Here is an 18,012-nt window from a genome sequence, read left to right on the forward strand (position 1 = left end):
AGCTGTATTCGATACGGTATTACCTCATACACTTATACTTAGTGCATGCATATTATAGCGTAAGTACATATATTATATATATATATATATATATATATATATAAGCTGTATTCGATACGGTATTACCTCATACACTTATACTTAGTGCATAGTATAGCGTAAGTATATATATTATATATATATATATAAGTTGTTTTCGATACGGTATTACCTAATACACTTATAGTTAGTGCATAGTATAGCGTAAGTATATATATTATATATATAAGCTGTATTCGATACGGTATTACCTCATACACTTATACTTAGTGTATAGTATAGCGTAAGTACATATATTATATATATATATAAGCTATATTCGATACGGTATTACCTCATACACTTATACTTAGTGCATAGTATAGCGTAAGTACATATATTGTATATATAGACACACACGCCCGCTTCGTAGTACTATTCATCCCTTGTATTACAAAATTATTAACGACTTACATTTATATTATTTACATAGTAAACACAAAAGTGATTTTTAAATTTGACCATATAGAGACCAACTTTGGTCGCTAACTTTAAATGAATTTAATTTAGCGACCAAAGTTGGTCACTAAATGTACATGAATTTAAATTAGAGACCAAATTTGGTCACTAAAATTTAATCAGATTTATTTATATTTTATATAATATTTAAATTAATAATAAAAATTATTAAACGTTAGAACTGGGTCCCACATTGGCGACCAACTTTGGTCGCTAAATTTTGAATTATATTTATTTATATTTTATAAAAATTTTACATAAATATATATTTTTTAAAATATTATAACTGGGTCTCACTTTAGCGACTAAAGTTGGTCGCTATCTTCTTATCCTTCAGTTAGCGACCAACTTTGGCCGCAAGTTTTAAATTATATATATTTATATTTTATAAGTTTTATAAAATAATAATAAAATTATTTAAAAAATTTGTGTGGGTCCCACTTTTGCGACCAACATTGGTCGCTAAACTCAGTGTATCTTTGACCAAGCAAGTCTGACCAGTCCAGTCAACAGTTTGACTAAATTTGCGTCCAAATAGCGACCAACTATGGTCGCTAAATTATTTCAAATATTTTTTTTATTATTTTCGGTAGTTTGGCGACCAACTTTGGTCGCTTTTCTTAACAGACCAAATTTGGTCGCCAATATTTGGTCGCTTTTTGGCCGAATTCTAGTAGTGTATTTTAACAGATCAAAAATTTCAAATCCGAAGAACTTATTCTTGAAGAAAGTACATAGCAAGTTGAAGAACAAGAGAACTTTGTATGTTAGGGATGGTTTGAAGGCACTGTCGTATGTAATATGCTCCAATTTTATTTTTTCTCTTTTTAGGAATTGTTCAAAATGATGTATTTATAAGTATTACTATTCGTGAAATATCAATTTTCATAATTGTATTTATTAAAATTTTACATTAGCGAAAGAAATGTGATCATCGTAACTCTTTAACAACAGGTTTCTCAAATAGTTTATTAGGCATTAACGAATGGAAATTTGGCTGTTAAATGTAATCATACAATTAACATAGGGACTTTAGGTTGCTAAAAGCACTTGTAAGGACAAAGTAATTAGCTGTTGTAATTGAAGACTTTTAACGACTGAATGACAAATTGGTGAGGGAAAAATCCCGTCGCTAAAAACGATGTATAACGACCAGAAATTATGTCGTCGCTAAAGGATCTTTAACGATCGGATTGAAAATCGGTCGTTAACTTTTAACGTCGGGGCTTTTAATGACGGGTGACAATCGAATTTTTCTCGGTTGTTTTTGACTTATAGCGACCAGATTTGGACTTTTAATGACCAAATTTTCCCTCGCTAAAGGCCAATATTCTTGTAGTGGATTGACTGAGTATATCCGACACAAGTTCACTACGGAAAGTTCAAAGGGAAACCTACTTATCCAGATGCGATTAGTTCTAACTGTGAATCACACTATTTTTTCATGTATGTTTTTACACTTATGTCCATTCCCCACTCATGTGGGGGATTAAGTTCCTTAAGGATACACTGTGAATTCAGTGTGCTAGGATTTAATTTTGTTCTTCCTATGTATTTCTGTTTCTCTTTTACTTTACAAAATTTTCTGGTTTCGAACACAGATTACTAACACATTGTCCTCTCTGTGAAGAATTTAACTGGAAGAGATTTTTAAGCAAAAAGTCTCGGTAGCACTTGTTTCCATTATGCATCTTAAAATTGCGCAACTTCACTGTTACAGTGGATTGGTGCATATATATTTAACCCTACCCCAACATAAATTATCAAGATATGTAGTTATACAGTCAACCTTTGAGCTCTAATTCCCTCTGAGATTTGTATACGTTATTTATTTTATCTATGACAGCAACAACAACAACAAAAAATTCAGTGTAGTCCCACAAGTGCGGTCTGGAGAGGTTAGTACGTACACAGTGTTATCCCTACCTCATTAAAGTAAACTTGTTATTTTCAATAGACTCTCAGCTCATATAAAAAGCATAGTCACAGTACTATATGTTATGTGTGACATTACGAAAATTTGAACTGGTGAGTGCTTTCGTTAGTTCTTCAAAGTTGTTTCGAGATGGAAGCTCCAAAAGATAATCTTTCCAATGTAAAATGTAATTGGCAAGAAGAAACAACAAAATATATAATATATATGCAACTAATCTTCTATTAATTAGAACCACATTTTTGTTTCTCATGCTGAACTGCGGGGATAAGGAAATTAAAGGAGAAAGCGCCTCAGAGCAAAAATGTAGCTTAAAAATTGCCGAGAATTACAGAAACCTAAATGGTTGAAACACTTAATAATTTATATATAACTGAAATTTTTGTTTCAGTTATTGCAAGGAAACTTGTTTTCAGCCCTTTCTGGGACACACTCAACTCTAGGTTTATAGTTAGCAATAAGATATCTGAACTCATTTAATATTGTAGCAATGGCTGGGAAATGTTTAGAATGGATCGTATAAGGGGGGAGTACTGTCTTATGGACGTTGGCTAATGTTGGTTCGAAGGAAAAGAAGATGGTACTATCCATATCCAAAAGTAGTGTATCTACTTTTTCATACGTCTTTCTCTCTGTATCATACTCGTATAGATATCCGGTGGACGCACCCCGCGAAGCCGAATGATTTACCACGAAAAACAACTTTTTGCCGTCAAACCATTTTAATAAATCATCACCATAGTTGCGCAAATCGGGCATGAAATTGGGCAAAGTGTATGAAACTGTCCAATTGCGGCTTACATGATCATAACCAAAAATGACTATAAATTTTTTGAAGACACAAACAAGGGTAAGTACACCTCGCACCACCCCCAACCATGCATCACATGGAAAAGAAATTATGCCATACATGGGATCAAAAAAATAACGTGTGATGATCTCAGGACGGTTGAAAATACTAGCCTTCCCACTGCTACTCTTTGTATCAAAGGCAAGAATACTACCGTCGTTTCTGAGCCAATGCAAGCAATCGTGCACATAAACGGGTTGTGGATTGACTAAGGAATCACCGCGAACGTCCATTCTCAGTTGGAATTCATGCCACACTACTCCAGCTTCTTCCGATGAAAATACGCAAAATTTATACCCTTCATATCTATTCAGCATCCCAATGGTTACCAACTTATAATGTCCGTTGGGTGTAGGATGATCAACAACTAATCCTACGCCACCACCCCTAGTAGAAAAATAATTTCTAAGCTCTGGGTAAGGTATCAATTGGTGCATCCCTGTTATAGGATTGAAAATACAGAAAGTCTTTAATTGATGAAACTCAAGGAGAAGGAGACCCTTGCAAGAGGACAAAACTGAAACGTTAAGGGGTGAAATTGTTGATATTTCGTCTCGGCTAGGGTTTACGTAAACTTTACAGAAAAAGTTTGATATTTCGTACCGTGATGATGATAATGACGATGATGAGTATATGAGTAGTTTAGAAATATTCTGATCTTGAAACCATCGGGAAGCATAACTTTGACAAACGTTTGGTTCACAAAGCTTGTTATTAAAGCTCTTGCTTAGAACTCTACATTGAAGTGCAAGCTTCACAGGCAAGCGAGAGATAATATCCAGAACTAAATCTTCATTCAGTTCCATATTCAAGGATCCAGAATTTTTAATTATATGGAGCGGATGCGAGAAAGAGATATCCAGTAGAGACAGAAGAAGATTGAAGGCGTTTGACGGGCTTTTAGGTTTTTCTTTGTAAGGTACGTTACTGTGTTAGAGTTTATATAGAAAAACAGTATCCTACATAAAAAGGAATTAGGACAAGGAGGACATACTGTAATTTGGTGGGATTAAAAATGCTCTCTTCTCTCACCTGCGAAAAGCGTGAACAGTAACCAGCAGCGCAGCTACGGCGACTATGCCGTCGTCCGGTGGTGAAAAGCCACCGGACCAATCCCAAAAGATGCGCAATCCAATAATGTACAAACCCCAGTTAGGCGATCCTACAAATTCAAATCAAGATGCTGCACATCTTGATTTAGGTGACGCGATTACTGTAGCACAAAATCGCAATGGAGTTTATGAAAATTCACAGCTCGATTCTGGGCCAAAAATTGCAACTACAAATACCTATGCTGGACGTCTTATTCAATCTAAACCAAATGGTATGTTGAATCAAACACATCTAAAAACAGTTGACATTGTCCATGGAGAACCTACACTGGTTTTTGACATGGAGGAGCGGCAACAATTTGCAAGAGAAGAAGGTTTGCACCAGGCAATCGTGGTTAAAGTATCTGCACGAGCACCAAATTTGAAGGAGTTTCGAACTCTACTGCCCAATCAACCTGGAGTTAAGAGACATTGTTTGATTGGATTATTACCACCAAAACAAGTTTTATTACGTTTGATCAGTTTGACCATTTCGTAATGTCTTTGACGACACCAGTGACTTATTTTGCGCACAAGGGAGAGGAGCATCAGTGTAGAATTTTCCCATGGTCTATTGGATTTGATCCTAATGAAGAAACAGCAAAGGTAGTGGTATGGATATCACTGCCAAACCTTGCGCTGGGTCTGTTTGCGGAAAGGGCTCTATTATCTATAGCTTCAGTAGTTGGCTACCCTATTGCAATTGATAAAGCTACTCAAACAAGATCAAAACCTAGCACTTCTAGAGTTAAGGTAATTCTTGACCTCTCTGATAAGTTGCCGAAGAGGGTACGTTTACAGCATGTTGATAATTCAACTGGTAAGGTTTTGGAGGTTTTCCAGGAGATTATATATGATAACTTACCTGCATATTGCAATGTTTGCAAGCACCAAGGTCATGAAGAGAAGGTTTGTCGTTTAATTTTGAAAAAAAAAAAAACTCAAGAGGAAAACAGATGGAGGCACCTGAATTTGAATTTGTGGGAGATAAGTTTCAAGGAGACTTGAGGCAAATGTTGAATGAAAAACGAGGATTGGCTAATGGTGATCAAAGAACTGGTGTAGTTAATTGTCAGCTGGACACAACGACAAATTTGCAGCAATCAGCTGATGGCAAAGGAGTGGTAGCAGCTCCAGTAGCAGATCTTGGTGATAAGCAGACTAAGAATACAACAGCTGTGGCATCAGGTCATGGAGGTGCTGAGGAGGTTTTGCAGCTGGAGCAGGGCAACAAAAAGCCAACTATTGTTGATACAAAGTTGAGTGATATCCCTGCTTCCACAGTTTTTGCAAGGATGTATACAGCTACTGCTGCTTGTTTAAAGACAGCTGCTGATCGAGCTATTAATTCAAACAACCTTGATGTGGTTAAACATGTCCCTGGGCCATCTGGGACTCAAAGTGAAGTTGTGGCTTTGGAGTGTGCAGCTACAGGTTCTCAAGTGTCAGCTGGAGTTGAACATGATGCTCGTGGGATCTTGAAAACTGTTGCAGATAATGAAATTTTGGATCGAGTTACTCAGATTTTTTGGATCTAACAATGTGCAAGAAGAAGTGGAGATCAAAACTACAGTTGGAACTGTGTATGGTGGGTCACATATTGGGATTGCTAGGTTGGATGCTGCAACTACCAGGAAAGCAACTGGTCTAACAGAACCTAATGTTACATTTGTTGAATTGCCTGATATAGCAACAGATGTGGATGCTACTATTGAGGAACCTTATGTAGATACTATGGAATTGGAGTATGCAGCTTCAACAGGATATAAGGTGATAACTTTAGAGACTAAACAACCTCAAGTTTCAGCTGCAATTAAGCAAGCAGCAACAGAGTTTGTGAAACCTTCTGGTTCATTGAACACTACTGTGGCTCGAACAACTTCTAGGGCTGATAAATTAATGGACAAAGGTAGTGCCCAGGTACTACATACACCAAAACAGTCAGCTATACACCAACGCACATCTGATACAAAGAGTAACACGAGTAACAACTGGACAGTAGTAAATCAATCACCTAGCAACAAACATTCCCCAGTCCTTCAAAAACAGAATTTACAATCCAAAGTGATTGGGTTTTCGAACTCTTTTGATGTTTTGCTGAATGAGGGTGAGCATGATCTGAAGGAGGCTGGAAATAAGGAGCAATAAAACTATAAAAGCAGGATGACACACAATTAGAAACTGGAAATACCAGTGCTATAGGGAGTGAAAAGCAGTAGAAAAGTTTAACTAACTCCAAATTTTCTGTTGCGCGAGCAGTCACCTCAAAGGAATTGATTCATGTTGGTGAACAAAAGGCTGTGGCTATCCATATTAACTTTGCTACTGTTGGTGCAACTAGCATACATGAATCAAAGCAGGCCAGGCCTATAAATGGTAATCAAGTTGTGGTGGATCATACAACTGTTCTAATTGATGGAAGTGATTCTGCTGCAACTATTGGAATCTCCAGTACTATTGCAGGGAATTTTGATGATAATGAGTTGCCATCAGCAGATAGGCTGTCTATTTCAGGCAGTGGAAAACATCAGCAGTCCATGAACAATGCAGAGGCTCGATCAAATGAATCAAAGGATCTTTCTATTCTTCTGGTTGACGAGCAAATTTTTGGGGCGGTACCTAATGCAGCCTCACCAACGTTACACATATCCAATCCAGATCTGGCCAAAATGGTGAAGGATGCTCAGACATTAATGTTCATAAACACAACTCCAAAAATTATGGCCCCATGGGTTACTTTAAATACATCTGTTCAAGATGTTCGGTCCCAATCAATGGAGTCATTTTGTGACAGAGATGACAATTTTGGGCAGCAACTCTTATCTACTGGAAATAACCAATAAGTAGAGAAAAGTGTGGCTGCAATATCTCAAGTAAATGCTGGTCAATCTGAAAATCCAGTACACTTATCAGACCTTCGGCAAACATTGTCGATAATGTCTTCTGCAACAAAGAGTCCTAAGGAAAGAATTGACTATGAAGAAGGAGAGTATGAATATGATTCAGACAAGATATTTGAGGAAGATGAAGATGAGCATTTATCAAAAAGCTGGGCAGATCAAGCATATGATGAAGCGGGGAATGAGGTAGACTCGCTAGATGATGGGTTTTCAATGACTTAGCCTTATGCTTCCTATGTTTTGATGATCTAACAAAATTGTTGTTAAGAACCAAATAGAGAATCTTGTCCCACAGGATAACATATCTCATGTGAACTGTTCGAAGGCTGAAAATCAACGAATGGATGAACAACCATAGGGAGGAACACAACAGGGACCCGATGCGTTGGTCCCTTAGATGTCTCTGATAACAGAACAAGTCAGTGGTTGTACGCAATCAACATAAAGAGAAACACAATGGGGACCTGCTCCCTTGGAGTTCTCTGACAAAAGCACAGGTCAAGCATACAGCTGGAACGTAGCAGAAGAAAGTGACCATCTAGCAAATGTTACAGATGAGGAACACAATCAGGACCAGGTCCGTTGGTGTGTTCTGATAGAAGTACAAAGTCCACTATACAGCTGGAATGCAACTGCCCAAAAGCGGCTGTACAGACAGTGCAGCAGTCACTTCTCACTGAGAAGAAGTACACCAAGAGTTGACATCACTACCTTTAGTGATATCTTTTGTGATAAAACAACCTAGTGCAAGATACACTTCACTTGCGCATTCAGTAATATTCTTTCAAGCAAAAGAAGCATTCATCTAGCATTGAAGTCACTGGTGCATCAAGAACAAGAAGACAACTCCACTAAGGATCAGTTTCTAGCAGAGTCTTATGTATGTCCATAGTTGAGTTTGTAATTCCTAGTTTGCTTTCTTAGAAGCACTGTCTTAGGAACAAACCAAATTCGTAAACTTTAAAGTTTATGTTGTGACTAGGAGTAGTCATAAGTTAAATCCTCTGTAACTAGGAGAGTTATAGAGTGGCTTGTGGTGGTGCATCACAAGTTAGTTTGAAGTCTTTACAATAGGGTGTTTGCAAAGTGGCTTGTAATAGGTAGATTACAAGTTAGTTGAAGTTTAAAGCCTACAGGTGTAGGTCGTGGTTTTTTTATCCCCTTGTGTGGGATTTTTCCATGTAGAAAATCTCTGGCCTTCTTTTGTTACTACATTCTAAGTATTATCTCATGGAGGATCAGGTACTCTATAGCGTGGTGGACTCTGTGGCTGCTCCACCAAGCTTTGAAGAAGGACAATCAACCTACAGACCTCCTAGATTCAATGGTCAATTCTACGGATGGTGGAAAACCAGGATGCATGATTTTATTATGGCAGAAGATTTGGAGCTGTGGGGCATCATATGTGATGGTCCACATGTTCCCATGAAGAAGATTGAAAAAATAGAGCAAATGGTGCCTAAAGGAAGCAGAGAGTACAACGACATCGACAGAAAAGCTATAGAAAAGAACTACCGTGCCAAGAAAATCTTGATGTGTGGCATAGGACCTGATGAGTACAATAGAGTCTCAACTTGTGAAACTGCCAAAGAAATATGGGAGGCATTGCAAACCGCTCATGAAGGAACCACCCAGGTTAAGCAATCCAAAATTGACATGCTCACCACAGAATATGAGCTCTTCAGGATAAAGGATAATGAGTCCATACAAGACATGCATACCAGATTCACATCCATCATAAATGAGCTTCACTCACTTGGAAATGTCATTCCCAGAAACAAGCTTGTAAGAAAAATTTTTATTGTTCTACCTGGGTTTTGGGAAAGTAAGGTAAATACCATCACGAAAGCTAAAGATCTACAGACTGACCATGGATGAGTTGATTGGTAATCTAAAAACATATGAGATGAAGAGAAAGAAGGACATTGAAAGAAGAGAGCCTAAGAAGGAAAAGAACCTGGTGCTTAAAGCTGAAATGAGTGATTCAAGTGATGAAGATAGTGACATGGCCTATCTCACTAAGAGATTTCAAAAATGGTTCGAAGAAATGGTGGCATACCAAAGTGGGGCAGTTCAAGCAAAACAAGGAACAACAATCTTTGTCATGGATATGGAAAGTCAGGGCATTTCATCAAAGGCTGCCCACTAGCGAAACAGGAGCAGTACAAGCAAAATCTTGACAAAGTAGGAAAAAGGAACCCTGTTCCAGAGAAAAGATTCAATCGAAAAAGTGTTGCAGATAATATTGTTAAGCAGGCTCTTGCCGCTTAGGGAGATTCCTCAAGTGAATCCAAAAGGGAATCAGATGCAGAAAAAGTTCCATAATGGCAGTGGAAACTGAAGCAACAAAGTACGATTCACTATTCGCACTGATGGCTCAGTCAGATGATGATGATGAAGAAAATGAAGACAATAAGGTAAACTTCAGAGATGTTCAGAGAAATCTGAAATCCTATTCTTCTAAGAAATTAAGGTCTTTATCAAATGTCTTAATTGATGCTTATTATAGTCTTGTAAATGATAAGGAGATCCTGACCATAGAACTTAAGAGGCCGAACAATCTAGAGATAATCTAGTGGTCTGTGTAGTGGACTTAAATGAGACCATAGCTAATCCTGAACTAGAGAAGGAGGCCCTGAATGAAAAAATAACTAGGGTCGAAAATGAGAGAGACAATTTGATGGTAGTAGTTGTTGATCTGAAAGAAACAATAGAAGGTCTTAGCAATAAAAAACACACTTTAGAAGAAAAAATTGCCTCTATTGATGAGGAAAGGGATAAACTTCTAGTGATATATGCTGATCTAGAGGAAACCATTGAGGGACTCAATAAAGAACATATGAATGTAAGTCTTGGGAAAGGAAAGGAAGTAGCCAGTGAGTCGCACATCTTGCTGGAAAAGGAGTTAAATATTGTAAAAACTAGTCTTTGCAGTGAACTCGAGAGGAATCAGCAACTCCAAGCTGAGTTGGAGAAAGTAAGAAATGATCTTGAGAAATCCTTGAAGTGGACCTGGTCCTCAGATGCTGTTACTGCTATGTATCTCAACAATAGTGGGAACAAGCAGGGCATCGAGTTCCAAAGGGAGAAAACTCCCTTCAACCCACACAGCAAATATGTCACTGTACCTGATAACTGGCTATGTACCCACTGTGGAAACAATGGGCATTTTAAAGAAAACTATCAAGCCAGGGTTCAGTCTGGTCAGAAGAATAAAGCGTTCACTAATAGAGTAACTACTAGCATAGGACCAGGTACCACTCACAAAAAGCGGATGCTACCTGCATGGACTAGGAAATCCCTCATTCATCCCTTTTATAGTAACAAGGGACCCAAACTAGTTTGGGTTCCTAAATCTAACCCTTGATGTGCATGTGCAGGGAACAGTAAGAGGAAGCAGACTGCGATGGACTATAGACAGTGAATGCCTAAAGCATGCAGCTGAAAACTTCATGAAATGCTTCTCACTGAAAGCCCTGCAGGAAGTGAATGTATCCTTGAGAAGAAAGTAAAGGGTACATTCTCAATGAATAAAAAGGCAGAAAGGTTCCTTTGGCACTCGATTAGAAAAATATGGAACTGGAAAATAATGCATGGACAGTGCTCATCACCCATGGAATCATCAACAATGATGGGCAAAAGAAATGAACACTGCTCTCTACTTAGAACAGGTGCCGAACCAGGTCCTTCCTAAATCACAACTCGCCAGGAACCGCCAAATAGAAGAAAATGCCTTGCTCCTAACAATAGGAAGGATTAGCTTGGGAAACACAATGCAAACAGACGAGAGAAGGAATCCTCCTGGGGGAAAACCCACAAAACAAGGTCAAAAGGTCTTCAACAAATGAAGCACTAAATGGCAGGAGATGCTCATGCAATATTCCACAAGGCACTCTCCCTTTGTCAAGAAAGAAACCGTGAGGATTAATATGATGAACCAATCCTGTCTCTGGGAAATGTCTGAGGCTTCAAATCAGGAGGATGAAAAAGTGATCAAGATGTAGGAGACTGGTAAGAGACAACGCACCATCATAAAGAACCGGGTACACTACTTGGAAGAAAAAAAGATGCAGCTCGTGGCACTACACAAGCAGCAGAACACAAAGTGTGGGCAAATCAAATTAACCTTCATACTTCCCTTCTCAACCAACTTGTTCCTCAAATTGGTAAACCAAAATGCACCTGTGATGATTCATGGCCTCACCAACAACTGGAGAGAAATTGCAAGCATATTGAAAGGCGAGATCCTCTTCTGAGGGTCAATATGAAGAAGGAATTAATTTGTGGAAAGCCTTGCAAAACAAAAGGCCAAACTCAAAATGTCTGCATCAAAGCCTCAAATAGAGAATATTTTTGATAAATTGAGATGAAGACAAGGTCACGAGAATCCAATGAAGAACCTGATTCTCCTCTGTCAGCTGTGTAAGAAACCTTCAGGTAAAGGTAGCTAAAGTGTTTTCTGTCCAAGCGTAACTCACATCAATAACGTTAAAGGTAAACACGCATGACGATCATAGAAGCTAAAGGTACAGTTATGAGCTGCAAGAGGGGAGCTATTAAAATTCTGTTCAAAAGATTGTTCTGGCATCATGTTCTTGTATCTCAGGTTAGTAGTAATGTGCTTAATTTTGCATGTCCTCTCTAAACAATTTTTTTTTAAATGTCTTGTAATTCAGCTGCCCCATCATCCAACTTTCCAATGTCTATGCGTCATTTCTTGTCCGTCAAATCCTTTCACCTCCTCTGCACGGTAACAGATCCCCACAAACCTACCGCCATCTCTAGAACTATTCAGAACATGTTTCTTTCTTCACTCATCATTAGCCCATCTTCCAATAAAACTTCTCTTCCCTCCCACGACAAGTCATGAACCTTCTTCTTCGTTGTATAGCTAGGATCCACTTTTCATCTCTCACTCTCTTTAGTTGCGTGTCTGGAAAGTACTCATCTAATGACGATCGAATAATCGTCTCTTTCTACCACTTCTAGCACCGCTCCTATTTCATCTCCTTCCTTGAAATCAATTTCAGTTCATCACTGTTTCACGCACTCTACCACTTTACACACTTCTAGTCTCTTCTACACTCCTACTGTCTTCTCATTTCTGCTAAACCCTGTTTACCATTATTTTGAGAACCCTATGTCCAGTCAATCCTATGACTTCTCCAAAGAACATATAGAAGGTTTCACTTCTCAGGCTTTAGAAACCCATGAGGATGATCTTGACCAGTATATAAACTCCTTCATGTTGGACTCAGTGACTCTCAAGGAGTCACCTGAAAAGGAAGCAGCTCACAACATCATGGCCATAGCTGCTGAAAGCCTGACGAATAAAGAAGTTTATCTCTTGTCTGAGTAACAGAGGGAAGAGATCTCACTTCTAGAAAATGCAAGAACTACAGAACTCCTAGAGTCCTTGAATCATGAGATATTCCCAAAAAAGCCTTCTACTAAACCTGTTTCTCTTCCATGCAAACTCACTCCTGTAACCCCCCCCCCCCTATTCACTCCAAAATCTTAGGGTCTTCCTCAAAATCCCTCACTATCAGGTCACTATAGCAAGACAGCTCTGAGCCCTCATTTCAGAAAAGTAAGAGGAGTGTCAAGCCAAGAAAAAGGAAGAAAATGAATCCAAAGGATTTCATCAAAAGTAGATCAGTAAACCAAGTAGATAAAGATGCTTCCAAAGAACCCGGTTCCTCAGTACAACAATCTATGACAACTCAACAGTCCATGGAAAAGGCATTCGCTGAAATTGTTAAGAAATAGAAAGGGTCATCTATGAAGTATAGCAGCAAGTCTAAAAGGACTTAGACTGAGCTAGCTGGGTCTGAAGACAATACTGTGGGACTAGCAAGCTGGAAAGGAAAGTTTGTCGAAGGGTGTTGCAAACAAAAAGGGAAACTGTGAAGGAACCTGGTCCATTAAGGTCTATGACCAATGATAGTGGTCTTTGCCAGCAAAGACTAAGAACTCAGAAAGTGTTGTGGGGACGTAAATTTGATCTAACTATTTCGAAGATGACAAGGATGCGTCAAATTCTGGAGATTGTGGAGTTTCAACAATGGGAACACTTGTTTAAAGAAAGAATGCCTCTAGTGTACGAAGATGTCGTACATGCTTTCTACGCTTCTCTTTTCACTATTGAGGGGGACCACATCTGTGCTCTCGTAAATGGAGTAGACATTGTGCTTGATGCTTCAACATTGGGCAAGGTCCTCAGAATCCCGTGTGAAGGTATGAACTCAGTTAAGGGTGTCTATGGAGTAAACCTTCGGAGAGCCATTATGAAAGAACAACCCATTCAATAGAGGGAACATGTGCATAAGAAGGTGCTGCTTCCTGAGTATCAGCTTCTCTTCGAATTGGTCAATAAAGTGATTTCACCCCGCTCTGAGAGGTGCTATATTGCTACAAGATCGGACATGGTCCTAATGGAAGCACTTAACGAGTTTGTACCAATCAATTTTCCAGCCATCATGATTGATCACATGCAGAAAGTGGCAAATTTTAAAGGTGGAAATCACGGGTTACCCTATGGCTTTCTCCTAACTCAAGTGTTCAGATTCTATAAGGTCCCCTTAGGAAATTCCAGAGTGGGCACGCGCAAGCAGTCCTTCTCTAAGACCACTCTAAAAGAATGTGAATATATAGAAAGAGTTTGTGGGAGCATCTCGACCATATCTCAGCTGATAAACGCTCAAAATATAGCTTCTGAGGAATTGAGAAGGCTGAGGGCTCGAAATGCCATATTGGAAACTCAGCTTAGCCAAGCAGCTAAGGGGCCTGATTCTGTACATGAGGAGGTCACCTGACTGAGAAAGGAAAACGAGAGACTTCAGGCTCAATTACTTAAAGAACAACTGACAGAAAATGTTAGACTAGACCTGGTTCTCAAAACCATTGCTGCCTCTTCCTCCAAACCTCATTCCTCCAGTGTTTCCTAGGATCCTCTTAGTGCCAAGTTGCTTTTGCTCCATCATTCTGTGGTTGTTGTTTTGCTTTTGTTTTTCTTGTTTTGTTATGATGGCATGTTGAAGTTAACCATTACTGCTCCTGACTTACTCAGTCCAGTGTAAACATTAATGAAACAACTTCCTTTTTGTTGCCTGTACAATAATGCGTTCCTCTGGCTTTTCTTTTATGTCATGTGCACATATGTAGCATGACCTAGTTGTGTCAGACTTCTTTATGCTTATTACCTACTTGTTCTCATCGTCATACGATTTGCTCTTTTTAATGATGCCAAAAGGGGGAAATTATGAAAGAAGAAGAAGGTTAAGGGGTAAGTTACTATGGGGGAACTACTGCTGATCTAAGATTAAGGGGGATCTAAGGGGGAACTACCGCTCATTTCTCATCTGGTTGTTACTAAGGGGGAACTACTGCTGATCTAAGATTAAGGGGGAACTAAGGGGGAACTGCTGCTCATTTCTCATCTGGTTAATTGTTAATTATGATCTAAACAAATGCTTTTCATGCCTAAGTTTGTCATCATCAAAAAATGGGGAATTAATGAGTTTTCAATGACTTAGCCTTATGCTTCTTATGTTTTGATGATCTAACAAACTTGTTGTTAAGAACCAAATAGTGAATTTTGTCCCACAGGATACACATCTCATGTGAACTGTTCGAAGGCTGAAAATCAGCGAATAGATGAACAACCATAGGGAGGAACACAGCAGGGACCTGATGCGTTGGTCCATTAGATGTCTCCGACAACCGAACAAGTCAGTGGTTGTACGCAATCAATATAAAAAGAAACATAATGGGGACCTGCTCCATTGGGGTTCTCTGACAAAAGCACAGGTCAAGCACACAGCACAACTAGAACGTAGCAGAAGAAAGTGGCCATCTGGCAAATGTTACAGATGAGGAACACAATTAGGTCCAGGTCCGTTGGTGTGTTCTGACAGAAGTACAAAGTCCAATATACACCTGGAACGCAACAGCCCAGAAGCGGTTGTGCAGACAGTGCAATAGTCACTTCTCACTGAGAAGAAGTACACCAAAAGTTGACATCACTACCTATTGTGATATCTTTTGTGATAAAATAACCTGGTGCAAGATACACTTCACTTTTGCATTCAGTGATATTCTCTCAAGCAAAAAAAGCATTCATCTAGCATTGAAGTCACTGGTGCATCAAGAACAAGAAGACAACTCCACTACGGATTAGTTTCTAGAAGAGTCTTATGTATGCCCATAGTTGAGTTATAATCTTGTTAATTGCTCTACATTGTTATTCCTAGTTTGCTTTCTTAGAAGCACTGTCTTAGGAACAAACCAAATTCATAAACTTTATAGCTTATGTTGTGACTAGGAGTAGTCAAAAGTTAAATCCTTTGTAACTAGGAGAGTTATAGAGTGACTTGTGGTAGTGCATCATAAGTTAGTTTGAAGTTTGTGCAATAGGGTATTTGCAAAGTGACCTGTAATAGGTAGATTACAAGTTAGTTTATGTTAAAAGCCTACAGGTATAGGTCGTGGTTTTTTGATCCCCTTGTGTGGGATTTTTCCACGTACAAAATCTCTGGCCTTCTTTACATTCAACAGTTACTGCATTCTAAGTATTATCTCATAGAGGACCAGGTACTCTATAGCTTGGTGGACTCATACAGGCTATCACTAGACAGTCATGTGGCAATCTATAAGGAAAATGCAAGTCAAACTAATGCACAAAAGTTCAATAAACATAACTCAGCTGCAGCAACAGGGGAGAGAAAAAAAAGAGAAGCAGATGCACCATGAAGCAATAAAGAGACACGATGAACATGCAACTACATCTGTTACTACTTTAGGAACCAAGAAAGGTTTAAGTCCGAACGCTGTTGCGTTTGTACCAACTGGAAAGAACAAAATTGCAGCAACTGTCTCAACCTTTAAGCATAATCCTCAAGACATCAACAGGTCTTTAATTCCAGCAGGGCAGCAGCAAAAAGCAGACGTGAATGGTGCTGAAATTTCAAAAATGCACAACATAGTAGCAATTGAAAGAAAAGCTGGAAGTTCACTTGCATTGACTACACAATTCAATTTGACACCTATCAATATTCTCCACACACTTGTTACACATGATATGGATACATTGAGAGGGCTAGATAATCTGAGGAAGGATCAAGGTGCATTAGTGATGTTCGGATACAATCATATGGATGTGTTTGGAATGGAAACGAGTCGAGATTTTTATGAAGAAGGGGAGGAAGAAGACCTACTTGATGCCTCCTTAAAAAATGTAGCTCGGGTGGGAGATCTTTCGCCTCGACACATGAGAAGTGGATCAAACAAAAATAAAAAGAATGTACATGAAAGGCAACATATCTGGGATGGCAAAGCAACACAAGTGGTTGTCATAAGAAAACCACCATTGAGAAATGCAAAGCAGAAGGAGAGTGTCCCTACCACCTCCACCGGGTCAAATAAATCAAAAAAGAAATGATAAAGTTTGAAGCTTTTTTGAAGACAGTGGAGCAAGAAGCCAAAGAGCTACAAATTGAAGAGTACACAAGAGTCAAGAAAGAGGGCCAAGACACAATTTTTTATATTGTATTATTTTATCACCTTTTAAGTATTATCATGTGTAATATCATTACAGAGTACGTTATAAACTCTGTGACAATTATAGAGTATTTAGTCTTTTCTAGTTCGTATTTTCTTCATGCGTGCTAGCTTTCTAGTTCGTATTTTTACCTCCTATAGCAAAGGTTAACACCTTATTTATTTTAAATAAATATCATTTAAAAAAATTATATTCTATAGATAGTTTTTAAGGTTTATAGCAAAATATTTTATTTTGGTTACCACCTAGCCCTAAGCCACTAAATACGCTAATCAGTTACACTATTTTCTTTCTCTCTCTACTTTGATACGTATCATTCTCTTCCGCCATCCCATTAAAATTTTTGATCTCCTCCTCATTCCACCAGATTTGTGCAAAGCCCACTTCAGAGATGCTGATTTCGACCATGGAATTTCAGGGGATCTCAGGCTTCCTGATCGAGTCTTCCCCAGGCAAAAATCCATTCGTAATCTATCAAAACTCAATTATGAGACTTTAGCATCGTTAAGCAATGAATTAATTTCAAAAATTCTGGATTCGGTTGCAACAATTGGGTGTTTTGAGGTAAGTAACCATGGAATTTCAGGGGATCTTTCCATTGAACTCTTTTCTCTTTGGTTACTCTCTTGTATTGGCACAACATCCCTTGCTGTTTGTCTCCGAATCCAAGTAAACAAAGAAAAAAATGAATTCAAAGATTTGCCACCAGAACGTACTTATGCAGATTTTGTTTTCTGCAATTTAGTGCTTCATTTGGTGATCATGAATTTCTTTGGACAGATTAACGTTCCTAGTTTCGAGATAATGTTGCTTACCCAAATAATCTTGCCCATAAGGATGTTGTTAAGGTAATGAATGAGGGACTTACCGTCACTTTAGCCAAAAAAAAAAAAACAGGACCTTCAAATGTTGCTACGGCGGATTCGCCGAAAATTAGGGTTTGTTCTTGAACAAAGACGATGGAGTTTGGGGCTAAACAACTTGATTTTCTATTAATATATTTCAATGTATTTTAATGTATTTCATTGTATTCGTTGTCTTTTTTTCATCGTAATTCAATGTATCTCGTTGTATTCCATGTATTTTATTATATTCACTGTCTTTTTTTCATTGTATTTCAATGTATCCTGCTGTATTATATG

The 18,012-nt window shown here is 38.5% G+C and overlaps 1 protein-coding gene across 1 annotated transcript; it reads right to left on the bottom strand.

Annotated features, from left to right (window-relative positions):
• Positions 1 to 2,857: 2,857 nt before the first annotated feature.
• On the bottom strand, positions 2,858 to 4,126 carry LOC104227142 (putative F-box/kelch-repeat protein At1g20940). The gene has a single exon (XM_009779309.1). The coding sequence runs from the start codon at positions 4,124 to 4,126 to the stop codon at positions 2,858 to 2,860; it is 1,269 nt and encodes a 422-aa protein (XP_009777611.1).
• Positions 4,127 to 18,012: the final 13,886 nt, after the last annotated feature.

Source organism: Nicotiana sylvestris, chromosome 3 (assembly GCF_000393655.2).
Source record: "Nicotiana sylvestris chromosome 3, ASM39365v2, whole genome shotgun sequence".
Taxonomy (NCBI): Eukaryota; Viridiplantae; Streptophyta; class Magnoliopsida; order Solanales; family Solanaceae; genus Nicotiana; species Nicotiana sylvestris.